We start from the raw sequence: 15966 nt of genomic DNA, 5'->3' as shown, positions 1-15966 counted from the left end.
AGACTCTGGTACTTGTTACAAGAGTAGGTTACAGTCTGTTTACATATTAAGTTAGTTTATGGTTCACTGTGTATGGAGAAACCTTTAGGCCAAACTTACAATATGTATGGAGGCAGCTGTAAGCAAACTTAATTCAGCAACTCCTTCCCTTCTCTCTCCTTCCCTTCTCAATTACCCTTAGAGGTGGTTTCTCCTTGCAGATGATCTAGAGGAATTCCAAGTGCTGCAACTTACCTACCCAGCAAGCTGCTGTGTCTCAGGGAAGATCCTGGGGAGGTGGTGGCCAGCTGCTGTGCATCACATTGCATCTTTTCTTGCCTCATTTCCCTTTTCAACTCATTCTCACCCTGGGCCTTACCCTCAAGGCCCTGGTTTTGCTTCTCCTAAATGTCAACACTTTAACCTTGGACTTTGCTTTCTAGCAGACTGAGAGTGAAGAAACTGCCTCTGTCACTCACTTACTAGTTATGACTTTGAAGCAGGTTACTTGACCTCTTGTGCCTCAGTTTTCTCCTCTGTAAAACAATGATACATGATAATATCTCCCATAGAGAGTTTCTGTGAAGAGAAGACTAAATGAGTTATTAATATGTCAATTTACTGCCCCATAACTGTTAGGTTTTATAATTCTTCTTTCTTCAAGGATATTGTATTAGTTTGCTCAAGGCTGCCATAACAAACTACAGACTGGGTGGCTTAAACAACAGGAATTTATTTTCGCATAATTTTGGAGACTGGAAGTCCAAGGTCAAGGTGTCGACAGGGTTGGTTTCTTCTGAGGCCTCGCTCTTTGGCTTGCAGCTGGCTGTCTTCTCGCCATGTCTTCACATGGTCTTTTCTCGGTGTGTCCCCATTCCCGGTCCCTCTTTTCCTCTTCAAATTTCCTCTTCCTGTAAGGACACCGGTCAGATTGGAATAGAGCCCACCCCGAAGGCCTCCTTTTAACTTAATCACCTCTTTCAAAGCCCCATCTTTGAATACAGTCACATTCTAAAGTACTGGTGCTTCAACATATGAGTTTTGAGGGACACCATTATAGCCCGGGACAGACACTCGTTAAGTGCTACCTCTGTGTAGGGTGACCAACTCAACCTCAACCAGATTTGCCTTGGATTTTCTTGGTTTTAGTACAGAAATTCCGGCATCCCAAGGAATCCCTCAGTCCTGGGTAAGCTAGGAAGATTGGTCAGCCTAACTCTTGCAGAAACTTTACCCAAGTCTTTTGCAATATGTAAGGACTAGAGGAACTCAATATGTATCTAGAACTCCATCCTTCCCAGTGGACTTTGACAGTCATAACTTGCTTAATCCTCACTTCAGCCTCGTGAGGTAGGTGGGGCAAGAAACAATATTCCAGTTACATAAAGGAAGAAATAGGCTCAGAAAGATTCATCTTGGCTCCCTTGGCCCTGTTTATCTTTTCTCTGGGTTCTTTCATTACTAGGTGCTTCCAAGACCAAGATAACCAGGCAATCATAGTAGATGCATCAGTACATCCTTGCCCAAGGGCCTAGACAAGAGGTAAGTAACCATGATGTATCAGTGAGTGAGTCCTGAAATTTCTCTTGTGCAATTTGAATTAAAGAAATTAAACAGATAATCATACCTGTACTACTTGGGTAGCAGTGATAGGTGGGCCACAGCCTGGGCCTTAGAGCAAATGCCTCTGGCTGGAAAACTGGAGAGTGGGAGGGAAGCAGGGAGAGATGCAGGCTATGTTTGAGGATCTGCTCTGAAAGGCAGGGAGGGAAGCCATTTATTAGTGAGCTTTGTTTGATCTGTTCAAGGATCAAAGGGATAAATACCATGTGGGAAAATAAAAGTTGACCTGGCAACCCTGTGTCCCAACCTGCTGGGATCCAGTCTGCCTTAGGCCCATGGCTCAGGCTGGAGGACTTTCTTTTTTTTTTTTTTTTTTTTGAGACGGAGTCTTGCTCTGTCTCCCAGGCTGGAGCACAGTGGCTGGATCTCAGCTCACTGCAAGCTCCGCCTCCTGGGTTTACGCCATTCCAGGCTGGAGGACTTTCATAGGAACCACGGGCAAACTTGCAAGCTCACTTCTTCCTCAATCTGCCCCCTGACCCCTCCCTTACCCATTGCCTTTAAGAAGAGCTTTCTCCTATCTCTTGGGCACTCTCTGGGGTAAGGGATGCTCAAGGGTAAAAGGGGGCCCAGAGATCAAGCATTATTTCTGGCCTTTGAAGAATATGGAGAAGTCACCAGATGATATGTGATGAATGCTGTGATTAAGCTGGGCTTGGAAGACTGAAGGTATACCACTGAGAAATCCCTAAACCTACCCTGTGGGGCACAGAGGAAGGCAGCCCAGCATATGTCTCAGGGAATAAATTGATAGAGGAGATGGTTTCTGGTTTTCTTTTGGGAGGAGGGAGAGGAGGAGCACATGCACAAAGCTAAGGAGGTGATTAACAACATGATACGGTAAGGACCAGCCAATATTAACTGAATTTCTAATCTGTGCCAGGACCTCCATCATCTCATGGAATCCCAATGGCATTAAATGAAGCAGCCTTGGGATTCTTCCATTTCATAATGGAATGAGAGAAATGAGACTCACAGAGGTTTGATAACTTGCCTGAGGTCATGCAATTGACATACAGCAGAGCTGGAATCTGAACACAGATTTGCCTACTTGAAAACCTGGCTTCTCACCCATAAAGGTGTGGTTATATCCATGTTTTCGAAAGTTCCCTCTGGTTGCTGGGGGTAGACTGGAGGAGCTAGAAGTAGTGTCTGAGGAACCAGTTAGGACTGTATTGCAATAGTTTCAGGTAGCTGGTATAGTTTCCTAACCCACAAGATCAGGTGTGCAAAACTGAAGCGAATTTTCTATAAACTTGAACCCAAGTCCAGTGTTGGCAGATATTTAATCTTAGTTCAGGGATTTCTCCGTCTCTTCCTTCTCCTTGTGGTAGCATCTAAGTTCCACATGAGGAAGGGATTGTATAGCATCAAGTCATGGAATGAGGATGAATGAGAGTTACAGTGGGGGTTGGCAAGGGCTATCTTTGACATCCAGGGCCTTCCTGGTCACTTTTTCACTAAGATCATCATGTGACCTTTTCATTTTCTAGACAGGGAGGTCTAGACACTACTTTTTTGAGGACTCTCCAGCTATGCTTTGTGGGGAATACAATGGGTCTGAATTAGATCCTAAACCTAGATGTCTGAAGCAACTACACCTAACCTTACTGTTCTGTTCCCTGATAGCTAACGGGAGAATTCTGGAGGTTGCCATCTTTCCAGGCAGAAGATGGGCAGGGGAGCACAGGCTCTCTTTGTCCTCAGATCCTTGAAATAAAAGGGAGAACTATTTTCTGCTTTCCACCATTGGGCTCAGACTAGGCATGCAGGACACAGAGACCCCTCTCAGGGGTCCAAACAGGTATTCACTTGATTAATCTTCTGACTATCTGCCAATTCTACCAGCTCTTTAAACGTTATGCTTTCTGTAAGTATTCTTTCTAGTCTATTGTTCAGGCTAGGATTCTGGCTGCTGCATCCGTAATTAATTTGCTCTTTGTATTTCTGTTATAGCTACCTTTCTCTGAGGCAATGGATGCTCAGGCTTTATGTTCTAGTTTTAATGGAGGAAAGACCATGGATGTGTAGAAATAATAATGGGAACAAAAGCACTGGAGTTAATATTTCAAATTACTATTCTGTTATACATACAGGATATCTGAAGGTCTGGATCATGGCAGTGGCAGTAGGGGAGGCAATGAGGGAGTAGATTAGAGAGAGCTTTGAGGATCAGAATCCAAATGTTTCGGCGATTGGTAAAGTCTGGAGGATAAGGAAGAGAGATGTTTTCTGTATCTCTTTCAGGTGTTGTTTAGCTTCACATGAATTTTATCACCTTGTCTAGAATCAACCACCATCTGACAGGGTAGGCTGTGGCTGGGCCATGTCATGTAGAACCGAATCAAGGGTACCAAATTATTGTGGACTTACCCGATATCTGGCCTCCTTTTGTTATTTACTTAGGCCCCTGACTTTTTCTGAAATTACTAGACACTAAAGCCTGCTAGGGAATTTCATGGAAATCAAGATGACTCAACCCAGAGTCCATTTCAAGGCTAGGATGCTAGAGGACCCCAACAATGGAGTAGGGAAGTGAAACAGATCAGCTCACATCCAAGCCCTTGCATGATCAATCCTGTAGTAGGACTGCTGCTCAGTTGGAACTTGTGACAGCCTGGAAGAGGAAAAGACAGCTCTAAGTATAGCAAGGAAACTGTTATGGAAATGAACCCAAATCTTAAAATGGTGGACATAGTAAAGTGTTTGTTCTACTTAGGGGAATCTAGATCCCCACATTTGGACCTCCACTGGAATCTCAGAAGAACAAGTGCCTGGGGGGCTTGTCACAGAAACCAAGGTGGTAAATTTCAGGCACATCACAGTCCCCAAGATGGGGAGAAGACTGAGATGCAGGGTAACAACTGAAATCCATGGGATTTCATGGGAGCCGTGTTTATCTTAAATCATTGACAGTGAGATGAGGATCATGTCAGCCTTCATACCTTTGATGATGATCCCAGGCTGCAACAGTGACACATAGAACTGGATTCAGTAACTAACTACAAATTCCATCAACCAGGGCTAGTAAAGTGAAAGGCAGAAATTGGGAGGTGGGGCTTCTTTCTTGCTTATAAAACTTTATTTGGTTGTGTTGAGTATGTGCATGTATGTATGAAATCCCATAAAGCAGTCTTCTTAGGAACAAGCCAGCATGCCACAAAGTAGGAGATCTTTGGAGCACTGGCGTAAATGGGCAGAGAGCTCAAGGTACTCTGCTTTGTACATGGTATGATTTGTACCACCACCACTATCCCTGTTTCAGAGCACTGTTGAATTGTTCCAAGCCCAGATTTCTATGTCAGTTACTTGTCTATAGGGCTTGACTAATAAAAGCTAGTTTCTGAAATCTGCTTTGGTTCTGGAATTTATTAGAGGGCTTTTTCTTCTCATTTTATTACTTGTTTTTATTGTCATTGGTATATTATGTCTTACAGTGAAAACATTCACAGGCTGATTAAAGAGAAGATCTGAAATTATTAGGCAGCAAGCATACAAAGCCATTGCTTTATAAAGATAGTATCGTAAAGGCCTAATGTCTGTAGTTCAAAGTAGCCTGGAGATGTTGGCTAAATCTTCCATCATGGAGTCCTCATGGGATCTAGAAGTCCTGTTTGAATTACTGATTTATCTTCCTTCAGGCCCAATAAGTTGGCTTTCCACAGCTATAAGTTCCACAACCAACCCTGGATCGAAAACATTTGAAAAAATAATAATATAACAATAAATAATAATACACATAAAAAGACAATACAACTATTTACATAGCATTTACATTGTATTAGGTATTATAAGTAATCTATAGGTGATTTAAAGTATATGAGAGAATGTGTGGGAGTTATATGCAAATACTATACCATTTTATATAAGGAACTTGAGCATGAACAAATTTCAGTGTCTGCGGGGGGGCCTGGAACCAATTTGCCATGGATGCCATTACACAAAGACGAATTAGGAACTTTTGCATGGATATGGCACCCTTGGCTATTTAGAAGTGCCTTTGAGGTTGGTAGAGTATATTATTAACTTTTAACAAAAACCTCTTGAGGTAGATAGGGTGTATGCTAGTATCATTTTTATTTAACATAGAACAGTGAGGTCAAAGAGGACCAATGTTGCTTGTTGCAGGCCACGTCATTGGTCTTATCCATTTGTTCATTCATTCGTCTCAAATATTATTGCTTGCCTAGCCTACCATGTTCCAGGCTCTGGGCTTGGTACTTACTATGATGAAAGAAACAAGATCCAGTACTGAGCCCAGCTGCTCACAGTCTAGTGAAGGATACAGACACACAAAAGAACACTATAAACCAATTAATTTATTCAGCAAATATTTATTGAGATCTTACTTGATGTCTGGCACTGGGAACATAGCAACAAGTAGGTCAAAGTCCATGCTCTCCTTTTTGGGAGACACAGATAATAAATGATTATATAATATGTTAGGTGGTGATAAGTCCTATGAAGAAATGTCAGGTAGGAAAGGCGACAGAGTGTGGCAGGTGTGGAACTGTGGCATTTTAGATAAGCTAGAGAAGGCCTCTCAGATAAGGTGGCATTTGGGGGAGAATTAAATGCACTGAAGGAATAAGTCCCAGGAGTCTGGGAAGGGGGACCATCAAGTGCAAAGATCCTGAGGCAGGAGCGGGTCTCGTGTGTTGAAGGAACAGCAGGAAAGGCAGCAGGCCTGGAGGGGAATGAATGAAGGAGGACAAAGGAGCAGAGGAAGGCATAGAAGGAGAAGAGGGCCAGGTCATGGAGAGTGGAGGTCCAGCAGGCATGGTAAGGACTTTGGATATTTTTCAAAAAAAGATTTTGAGCAAAGAATTGACATGACTAAATGATGTTTTGACAGGGTTACCCTGTAACTGTGCTGTGAATAGACTGTGAAGGTCAGGAGCAGAAGTAGAGCAGCCAGTTTGGAGATTGTTGCAAATGGGCCAGGGAAGAGGTCATGGTGCCTGGTACCAGAGCGGTAGCCAAGGAGGCAATGAGAGATGAGATTAGGGATATTTCTGTAACACATTTACTGACGTTTGGGTATTGGCTGTGAGAAAAGGAGAGGAATACACAAAAACATGGGCACACTGAGGAAAGATGCTGCTGTTGGTCAAGTTAGGTGGGAGACAGTTTCTAAGTCTTTTAAGCTTTGGGTGCAGGAGGTTTATTGGGGTACATTCTCAGAAACAACACCTTTGAAGGAGCGAATGCAGTCCAGAGAGGAAGAAGTTGCGCTGTGATGCAGTCACAACAGAGGCTGCAGCTGATCCTACAGGAAGCTTGGGAACTGGGACAACCCTTTCTTATTGTCTCATTTAAGCAAAAGGGCCAGAACTTTGTAGCCCCACATCAACCAGTCATTATTAATGGCACACTGCCTGGGGATGGGGCATAACCATGGGTGAGGTGGCTTCTTTTTGCTGAGAGCGAGTGCTGGAGAGAGATTCTCCTGTGACTTCTTAGCACCCAATCCTATCAGCAGCCCAGAGGGTGAGAACTTATGTCCTGAAAGATGACTAGGTGCCACACCACACACACACCGTGAACTACAAATGCCCACTCCAGTCTAGGCAGGGAAGAGTCAGGGAGGACTTCCTGGAGGAGATGATACCTAGGCTGGTTTCAAAGCATCCTATGCTACTTTTCTCAGTTATGTGATGTTATTATGAGCAAGAAGGTGCTTAAACACTATCCTAACTCAAATACCCTAATTATGCTCATTTGTTAAATCTTCAATGAAACTGAACTCTGATGTTAATTGACTTTTAAACTAAAGCATTTTCAGCTCCCCAAATTATAATAAATCCCTCTGATTTACAGCTAGGCCATTATATTTTTTTAAAAATGTATTGATTCAAAACATATAACTATTTTTAAAATCTATTGCTTCAGAGCATACAACTGAGGCAAAATTGATATTCCAATTGTTCAAATTTCTGGCAACCAAATATTCCTCAATAAACAGAATTCTAACATGCTGATATTTTTATTAGCTCTTATTGGCAGGAAATCCCTTCCAAGAGCTAACATAAATCCTGTTTGGTACAATTTGGGACATTTCCTCTAGATTTTCCTGCAGAGGAGTTGGAGAATGGCTAGCAGCCGGATCTATGCAATAGGCTATTCCTGCACTTAAAGTCTTTTTATTTGGATGATTCTCATCATTTGAGAGAAAAATGTTAGAGTTAGACCCCGGCAACTGGCAGAATATATTATAAAATGTGTGCCCCATGAATGAGCAGGCATGTATATGTGTGTGGATACGTGTTTGCATCTGTAAGTATGTATAGTGCTGTGTGTATATATGCATACACGTGTATGTAGGCAAGTATGATTAGTATTAGGAGAATGTGTATGTGAATATTTTTGCTTGTGTTTGTGTGAGAATCTTCATGTGTAGGGACACGTTTATAATGTATGTATGTCTGGGCAAGTGATTCAGGTGTGTGTATATATTGAGGTTTGTGCATGTGTGTGCATGAGAATAAAAACATGTGGGCATGTCAACAGTTCTTTCCAGACACATGAAGTAATCAGATCTCATGGTTCCATGGCAAGAATATAAATGCCAAGGTCAGGTTTCTTGCCTGTATCAACTTTACTCTAGTGATCTTGCTCCAAACATTTTCCTTAGGGGCCTCTCTAGTTCCTCCTTCTCTTCCCACCAAGGGTGCAGGCCCAGAGGGGTCTCAGACAGCTTCCCAGCCTTTGGAGCTGTGCTCTGATGTCTGCCCCAGGAGCCTTCGCTGTGGCAGTCTTGTCATGTTGGACTCTGCTGTCATTGCCAAAGTGACAATCGATGATCAGAACTGGAGCTGCTCAGAAACCCAACTTCTGTACGGGGCCCTTTGATCTGCCCAGGCTTGGAATGGAGCAGAGTCTGGCACAGGTGCCTTTGATGAGGCCAGGCCAATGAGGGGGCTGTAGGCTGATCCCACCCAGTCCCCGCAGCCTTTGATGCCCACCTGCCCTGCAAGGATCAGGCTACAGAAGCAGGCTAGTTGGAGTAGGAGCCAGCCGCACTACACTCTGCTCCTCAGCTTCGTGGAAAATCACCATCTGGGTGTTTGGCCTGGTGATGCTTGGATCTTGGGGCTGCAGAAGCCAATTCTTAGAAATATTGTTCTTGCAACCACCCATCTATCAATTCAGCTAGTATTTATGGAAAACTTACAGAGTCAGCAGAGCTGACAAGTTATTACATGCACAGCCTTTCAAGTCAGAATGCTTGGATTAAATTTGGCCACTTATTAGTTGTTCCAACTTGGGCGAGTTAAATAACTTGCATGTGCCCCTCTGTGTCTCCATTTTCTCATCTGTTATGAGGTTGTTATGAAGACCAAATTAGGTAGTGCAAATAAGGCGCCTGATACCTATTAAGACTTCACAAATGTTATCTGTTATTATTTCAGGGGGCCTGCATATTTGAGTGGAGAAGTCTTATCAGCTCTAAAGCCCTGACTTGGGTTCAAATCTCAGCTCCAGGTCCTGGCCCAATCGTTTTCCAGTTAACTTATCTCATGGGGTTATTATGAGGAGTAAATGAGCAAATATATATAAAGTGCTTAGAATAGTGTCTGGCACTGAATAAGTGCTTCATAGAAGTTAGTTTTTAATAATGATAATGACTTGATACGAGGTCAACCTGGGCCAGAAGGTATGAAGTTCTTTGACTATCTCCAGAATAAATCTTCAATCTTTGATTTATTTATTTATTTATCTGAAAGATCAGATCTACTCCTATAATTTTGACTGCTATTCTCTAACTCCAAAATCCCAAATCCCAAATTCAATCATGCCACTTTCCTGCTTAAATTCCTCTAGTGGATTCCACTTTCCAGAGAATATTCCAAACCACTTAACGTAGCATTTGAGACTCTCTGCCATCTGTCCTCTGCTGATCTCTTCAGTGTTGTAACTCATAACCCTTCCTGTTCCTACCTCCCACATCCACTGCCAAGCATACTGAGAATGCAGGCTCCATGCACCTTTATGTGCTTGTGCCCTCTACCTAGAACGCCCTTTCCTCCATTGTCTGGCTGTGAACTCCTTCTGTTCCTTCAAGACTCAGATCTCAGGTCCTTCCCACATAAAGCCTAAAACCTTCTTTTTTCTGTTATCTTTTTTTTTTAACTATTCCCTGCACAGTAGAGTTAGACATTACTTCTTTTATGCTTCTGTCTTAGACCCAGGACATGCCTTGGCTTCTATGACATGGCAGGACACTTGCTGGTCCACTTTCCTTATAGATTATGAGCTCCCAGAGTGGAATCTTGGACCATCCCACTCTAAATCAACAACATTAAGCACAGGGCTTGGCACCTAGTAAACACTCCCTAATCTGCTGAGCAGATTAACTCAATCTATCTCTCCTGCTTCTCAGGTCCACTGACCTCCCAGACAGCTTTCCCTTGGAATGTCATGGCTCCTCAAGTTCAGCTGATACACGCCATTCCAATATCACTCTCCCTCATGCTGTTCCTTCTTAATTCAATGAATGCCACCATCCATCCATCCAATCTCCAGATATGGAAACTGGAGGGTCACTGGTAAAGTCCTTGCTCATAGTCATTACACACCCATCCCAAGCCATTTTGATGTCTTGGGACACCAAAAGCCCCAAGACATTTTTATTTGACCCCTTAAATGTTTCTTCTGTTTTCCCTTCTTCTCCATTTGCATCCCCATTTCCACTCTGGATGATACCTATTGAAATCTTCTCACATTCCTCCAGGACTTGAAAAGTTTCCCATTATTTCCAGGATACCATCCAAGCTCCCTTGAATCACTTGTAGGGTCCTCCAGGATCTTACCCTGGCTTTATTCTCCACAGTTACATCTCCTCATTGCATCTAGTGCTCTTGTTATGCCAAACTCATCCTTCCAGAATATGCCAACTTTTACCCGCCACTAGCTCACTGGACAGTTGTTCCCTGGACTCCTTGGAATGCTGTTCTCCCACTTCCTCCCCTAGAATATGCTTCCTCTCCCTAGGAACTCAGCAAAAATGCCACCTCGGGACACCTTTCCAGACTCTTCTCCTATATCCTCCCGCCATCTCCTGCTATGGCCGCGCTGAGACCATTGTTTCCTCCTGGGTGCTCTCACAGCTCTTAATGATCAGCTGACCATGCTGTACTGTATCTACTTATTTTAAAGAATGTGTTTATCCCCTGTCTAGACTATGAGCCCTTTGAGAACAATTGTGTGAACTTAAGTTAATAATTCTGTCTGACTCTCAGGTTCTTAATCTATCAAATGGGGATAATGTTAGCCATACCTTCTTGACAGGACATTGTAAGGGTGAAATGACACAATGTGTGACAAGGGTCTGGGCTTATAAGAGGCACTCAGTAAACAAGCATATCTGTATGATCTTGCTGGCAGGAACAATACCTGTCATGAGAGAGTTCCAGAGATGAGAGCCCAGAGAGCACCCAATCGCCCCAGCTGAGTTTTCAGCAGCTTAATGGTGCTTTCAAGTAGACTTAGTGAAATGGCTCCATCAATTTCTTCAACTCGCTACAACTGAGTGACTTTGCACTTATTATCTTGCCTCTTTGTATCTCAGCTTCCTTGTTTGAAACATGGAGATAGTAATACTATACTTACCTCACAAGGAAGTTTGTTATGAGAATTTAATAAGATGCATGTAGGTATTTGTGTTAGCTATTGTTATTATTATTAATGAGTGAACATCGTGGAGCAGATGGATCTATGTTTGAATAATGCTTCATAAATAAATTATTAGTATCTTAAAGGGGCTACTTAAAGATACAGGTATTTGAAGAGATGGAAACTGAGAGATTCAAAGCCAGTGGCAGCAATGGTTGCAAGGAGTTATAAAGGTGAACCATGAAATCCCAGTTCAGAATGGAGAATTCCTACCCTGCTTGCAGGCTTGAAAACAGAGGGGTGAAATATGTAGCCATCAAGTAGCTCAAACCTAGAGAAGGTTAGGAAGACTCTTTTGAGTAATGCTAAAATGATGCTATCCCCATCCCTAATCCTGAAATTAGGGGTCAGACCTCACTTCCACTTCCTATTCTTAACCCCTCCCCCATCACAACACCCTGTGATGAACAAAGGGCCTCTGGGTGTTGGACCATGCTCAAAAGCTCTGGCTGATGCTAGTCTTGCCTAGCCCTCACCTCACCCAGCCAGCATCATGGTTAAATTCTGGGCATGGACATGTCAGTCTGCATGGATCACATTAACAGCTATAAGGCTAAGACCTGGGATAAGTGGGGGGAGTTACTTGGCCTTTTTCAATCTCTGTTTCCTTGCCTGTAAAATAGAGATATTATAAGGATCAACCTCATAAGGTTGCTATGAGGATTACATTATATAATACATATAAAGATCACTGTTTGGTATATAATAACTGTTCAATAAATGCTAGCTCTTTTGATTAGTTGCCTGCCAGCTACCACACACTTTCTCCTGGAACCAACGAAAAACCTGCTGGTTCATATGTCAAAACACTTTTCCCCACTCCCTGTTAAGTGGGCCATAGTGTATCCTGAAGGCTATATCACTTCCAGCACCTCAATAGACCATGTCTCAAAGAAGAACAATGCCCAGGATCCACTTTCTGGCACCCAAGAGTTCCCAACACAGTCCTCACCTCCAGCTGTATCTTCAGTGACCTTCATTGCCACACCTGACGCCACATCCCAACTGAGCTTTTCCCAGTGATCCTAGCCAGCCCTGCCCTTTCTTGTCCCTGGGCTCTCCTCACCTCACTTTGCTTTTCTCAAATTCCACCTCTTCTATGAAGCCCCTGTTGATTTTTCTTTTTCACTTTCTTTCTTTTCTTTTTCTTTTTTTTTTTTTTTTTGACAGAGACTCGCTCTGTCACCCAGGCTGGAGGGCAATGGTGCGACCTTGACTCACTGCAACCTCCACCTCTCAGTTCAAGCAATTCTCCTGTGTCAGCCTCCCAACTAGCTGGCACTACAGGCACCCACCACCACGCCCAGCTAATTTTTGTATTTTTAGTGGAGATGGGGTTTCACCATGTTGGCCAGGCTGCTCTTAAACTCCTGACCTCAGATAATCCACCCACCTCGGCCTCCCAGAATGCTGGGATTACAGGTGTGAGTCACCATGTCTGGCCCCCCTGTTGATTTTTCTAATGAGAGGGAACCATTCTTTCCTTGGTCTCTTCCCACTTCACCTTTCAATGTGTATCTCATTCCTACTTCTTATCCTGGCCATCCACACTTACTGAATGCAAGCTTCCTCTGGGAAAAGATTTCAGTTTACTCATTGCTGTATCCCTGACATAGGTTCTAGCACACAGTAGGTTTTGACATATGACATTTTCCTTTTCATTATATACCCATCAAAAGGAATTTGTGAGCTGCCCACTTCCCCCAAATTTCTCTGCTTTGAGAAAGATAAAGCTGTAGGGGATAGCAACAGCCACCTAGCTAATGTGGTACCTGGATGTCTGGTCTCTCCCCAAGCAAAGCCTGAGAGAAGAACTTAGTTATAAGGAGATAATCCCAGTAAGCAGAGATTGGGGAGGAAAAGTCAATATAAAGGTATATTATTGAGGTTGCCGCTTTGGGCCTCAGGGGCTATATTCTGCTGCAGGCTTCTGAGTGGTGTCTAGACCACATCCCAGGATGATTCATCTGAGGGACAGGAAGCTGGATGATTTACCTCTCAGTTCCCATACCCCCTCAGTTTAGGTTTGCTCACTTGAGGTCAATAGTTCATCTGCGTTTCCAGGCTCTGCATATGTAAAGACCAAGTGGCTTCTCACGGAGCGGGTGAGGGCCCTAGATCCTCACGAAAGTGAATAGATGTGCAGCCCATGGTTGAGGTGGGGTCTGGTCAGTGTGAGGTAAGTCTGAGCTTGCATGGTGGTATTCGCTGAAGCTGTCCCTAAACTCAGAGGTGAGCTCAGAGGAGGTGATGTGGAGCCCTGTCTTAGGTCAAGGTTCCTGGAAACAGACTGTAGGTGATATTGGACAGCGTTGTGAAGAATAACTCAGAGGATAAGGGAAGCAGAGTTGGACAGAGGCAGAAATTAAATGGTAATGCACTTGCAACAGGGGATCTGCCAATTCCAGAAGGATCCCTGGAGCTGGGATGGTCCTTCAGAGATGTTCCAAGTCAAGACAGGGTAACTTCACTTTCGTACCCTCACACCAACCAGTCATTGAATGTGTCTTGCTGTAGGGAGGGGGCATAAATTAGATTTCCCCTTCTACAAAAAGTAATTCCAAGGAAAGAAGCTCAGCAGAAGCCATCAGCATGTGACACTCTCAGCAGCTGGAGAAATAAGAGCTTTAGTCATGAAGCAGGGACCCAGTTGGTGCCCACAGAATCCACTGCAGACACCAAAGGCATCTCCAGACTCAATACAGGAGGCTTGGTTGAATAAACTTATTGGGGATTTTTAAATAACTGTGATCATCTCTCTCTTCTTCCACCCATTCTAGATTTTCCTCACCCTTGGTAAACACCTCAGGTTGTTTGCCCTGAGCGATCTAGACTGAGTGATTTTGGTGATCTAGACTTTCATCTCAGAGGAGTCTGAGTCTTAGTGGTCTTGCTCTGGTTAGGCCTTGAATGCTGCCATTTTTGATTCACGATTTCCACTAGTTGTAGAAGAACCAAAGACTCCCTTTGAACTTTCTGAGTTCTGGTCACTTTCCTCTTTGCCCTCACTTTATAGCAGTAACCTAAGTGCCTCCAGCAGGTCCCATTCCTTTACTTCCTGCTCTACCTGATGAGGAGCCCAAAGTGACCTGGTAGGAATCATAGTTTCAACTTTAGTGGAATACTTATTGTGTCCCCTGGTGAAAATGCTCTTTCCCCGGGAAACAGAACTATTAATTCAGCAGAAATTAAGGTTATGAGGATGGGAAACACAAATACTGCAGGTGGGTCATGAGAGTGAGAGAGGACAATTCTACTTTCACATTTGGTTCCTGGACTACAGGAACCAATAGTGGGCTCAGTCATGGCCCTAAAAGATATCAAGTTTTCATCTCTGGAATCAGAAAATGTAATCTTATATGGAAAAAGTGTCTTTGTAGATGTGGATTAAGTTAAGGATTTTGAGATGGAGAGATTACCCTGGATTATCTGAATGGATTCTAAATGTAATCAAAGCATCCTTAGAGAGGCAGTGAGAGCAGAGATGCAGATAGAAGAGAAGGCAATGAGAAGCTCGTGGCAAACGTTGGAAAGATATGGCCACAAACCAAGAACAGGTGGCAGGAACTAGGAAGATGAGAGAGGCAGAAAATGGATTTGCTTCTAGAGCTTCTGGGAGAGGCATGGTCTTGCCAACACCTTGACTTTGACTCAGTGATACTGATTTCAGACTTCTGGCCTCCAGAACTGTGAGAGAATAAATTTCTAAGTCACCAAGTTTATGGCAAGTTTTTACAGCAGCTGCGGGAAGCTAATAGAGAAACACAGCACAATATATTGCTGTTTGATTTATGCTTATACCACACACTGGAAAACAACAACCTTGCCCTTCAGGGTTTTACTCCAAACTGGTGCCTAGCTAAGTGTTTAATGGGCTCTTCCATTATTCCAGTAGACCTGTATTCACTGATTCATCACCAATATTTGTGAGAAAATACATCTTTATAGACATTTTGGCAACAACATTTCTGAGCCCACCAGATCTGAGGCTATGAGGACTAATATGAATTTATATAAGATGCCTCTCCCCAAAGGTTCAGAATGACCTTGCTAGGCTACAGGCAGACAAAGGGCAAATGAGACCTTGGGCCAGAATCTATCTTCTACTTGGTTCACTTTTTCTGTAGAATGCTCAGATCAAGTGGGTTTCTGATTTTTTAGCTATAGAAACATGCCTGATGATAGCTGTTTCAGTTTTAGAAGTTTACACTTTGCATATGTTCTATTTTAAACTCAGATACCATGCTGAATTAAGAAGTAAAACATCTGAACCTCAGCAAGACCCTTTGTTTTCGCTTTTCCTTTCTTCCCTGCTACCCATCCCCCCCCACCTCCCCACCATGTAGAAGGATCTTTATAGCTTAAACCTTCCTCTGCAAAGCAAAATAAGTCCATTTATTCTACCAGCCGACAAAGCCTGGGCCTGCCTTCCTCTGTAGCACAGAGTGCATGTCCTCCTTGGCAAGGAGAGAAAGAAAGGATATTGAATACGTCTATTCCCCGTCTGTTTGATAAAAAAGCATGTTTGTTTTTGTTCATAGATTTAAAGCCCAAAATGGGCCAGTACTGTAAATAAAACATGCAATCTCATTTGAAAAATTTATTACAAGGAATTTTGTTTATGATTTCATGTTCTCCAGTAATAATTAATTGGAGGTCTTCTGTGGTCCCCGCAGACCAACAATCATT

The 15966-nt window shown here is 43.2% G+C and overlaps 1 protein-coding gene across 1 annotated transcript in view; it reads right to left on the bottom strand.

Moving 5' to 3' along the window:
* Positions 1–696: 696 nt before the first annotated feature.
* Positions 697–15966, bottom strand: part of LOC104657329 — a 60892-nt gene continuing 45622 nt past the window's right edge. The window contains exons 2-3 of the mRNA XM_010357105.1: positions 1607–1732; positions 697–890 (exon numbers count right to left, since the gene is read on the bottom strand). Of these exons, the coding sequence (XP_010355407.1) occupies positions 712–890; positions 1607–1732 (305 nt within the window). The 3' untranslated portion in view covers positions 697–711. The remainder of the gene's footprint in view (positions 891–1606; positions 1733–15966) is intronic.

This window comes from Rhinopithecus roxellana, chromosome 15 (assembly GCF_007565055.1).
Source record: "Rhinopithecus roxellana isolate Shanxi Qingling chromosome 15, ASM756505v1, whole genome shotgun sequence".
NCBI classification, from domain to species: Eukaryota; Metazoa; Chordata; class Mammalia; order Primates; family Cercopithecidae; genus Rhinopithecus; species Rhinopithecus roxellana.
This window is presented reverse-complemented; position numbering and strand designations above follow the sequence as displayed.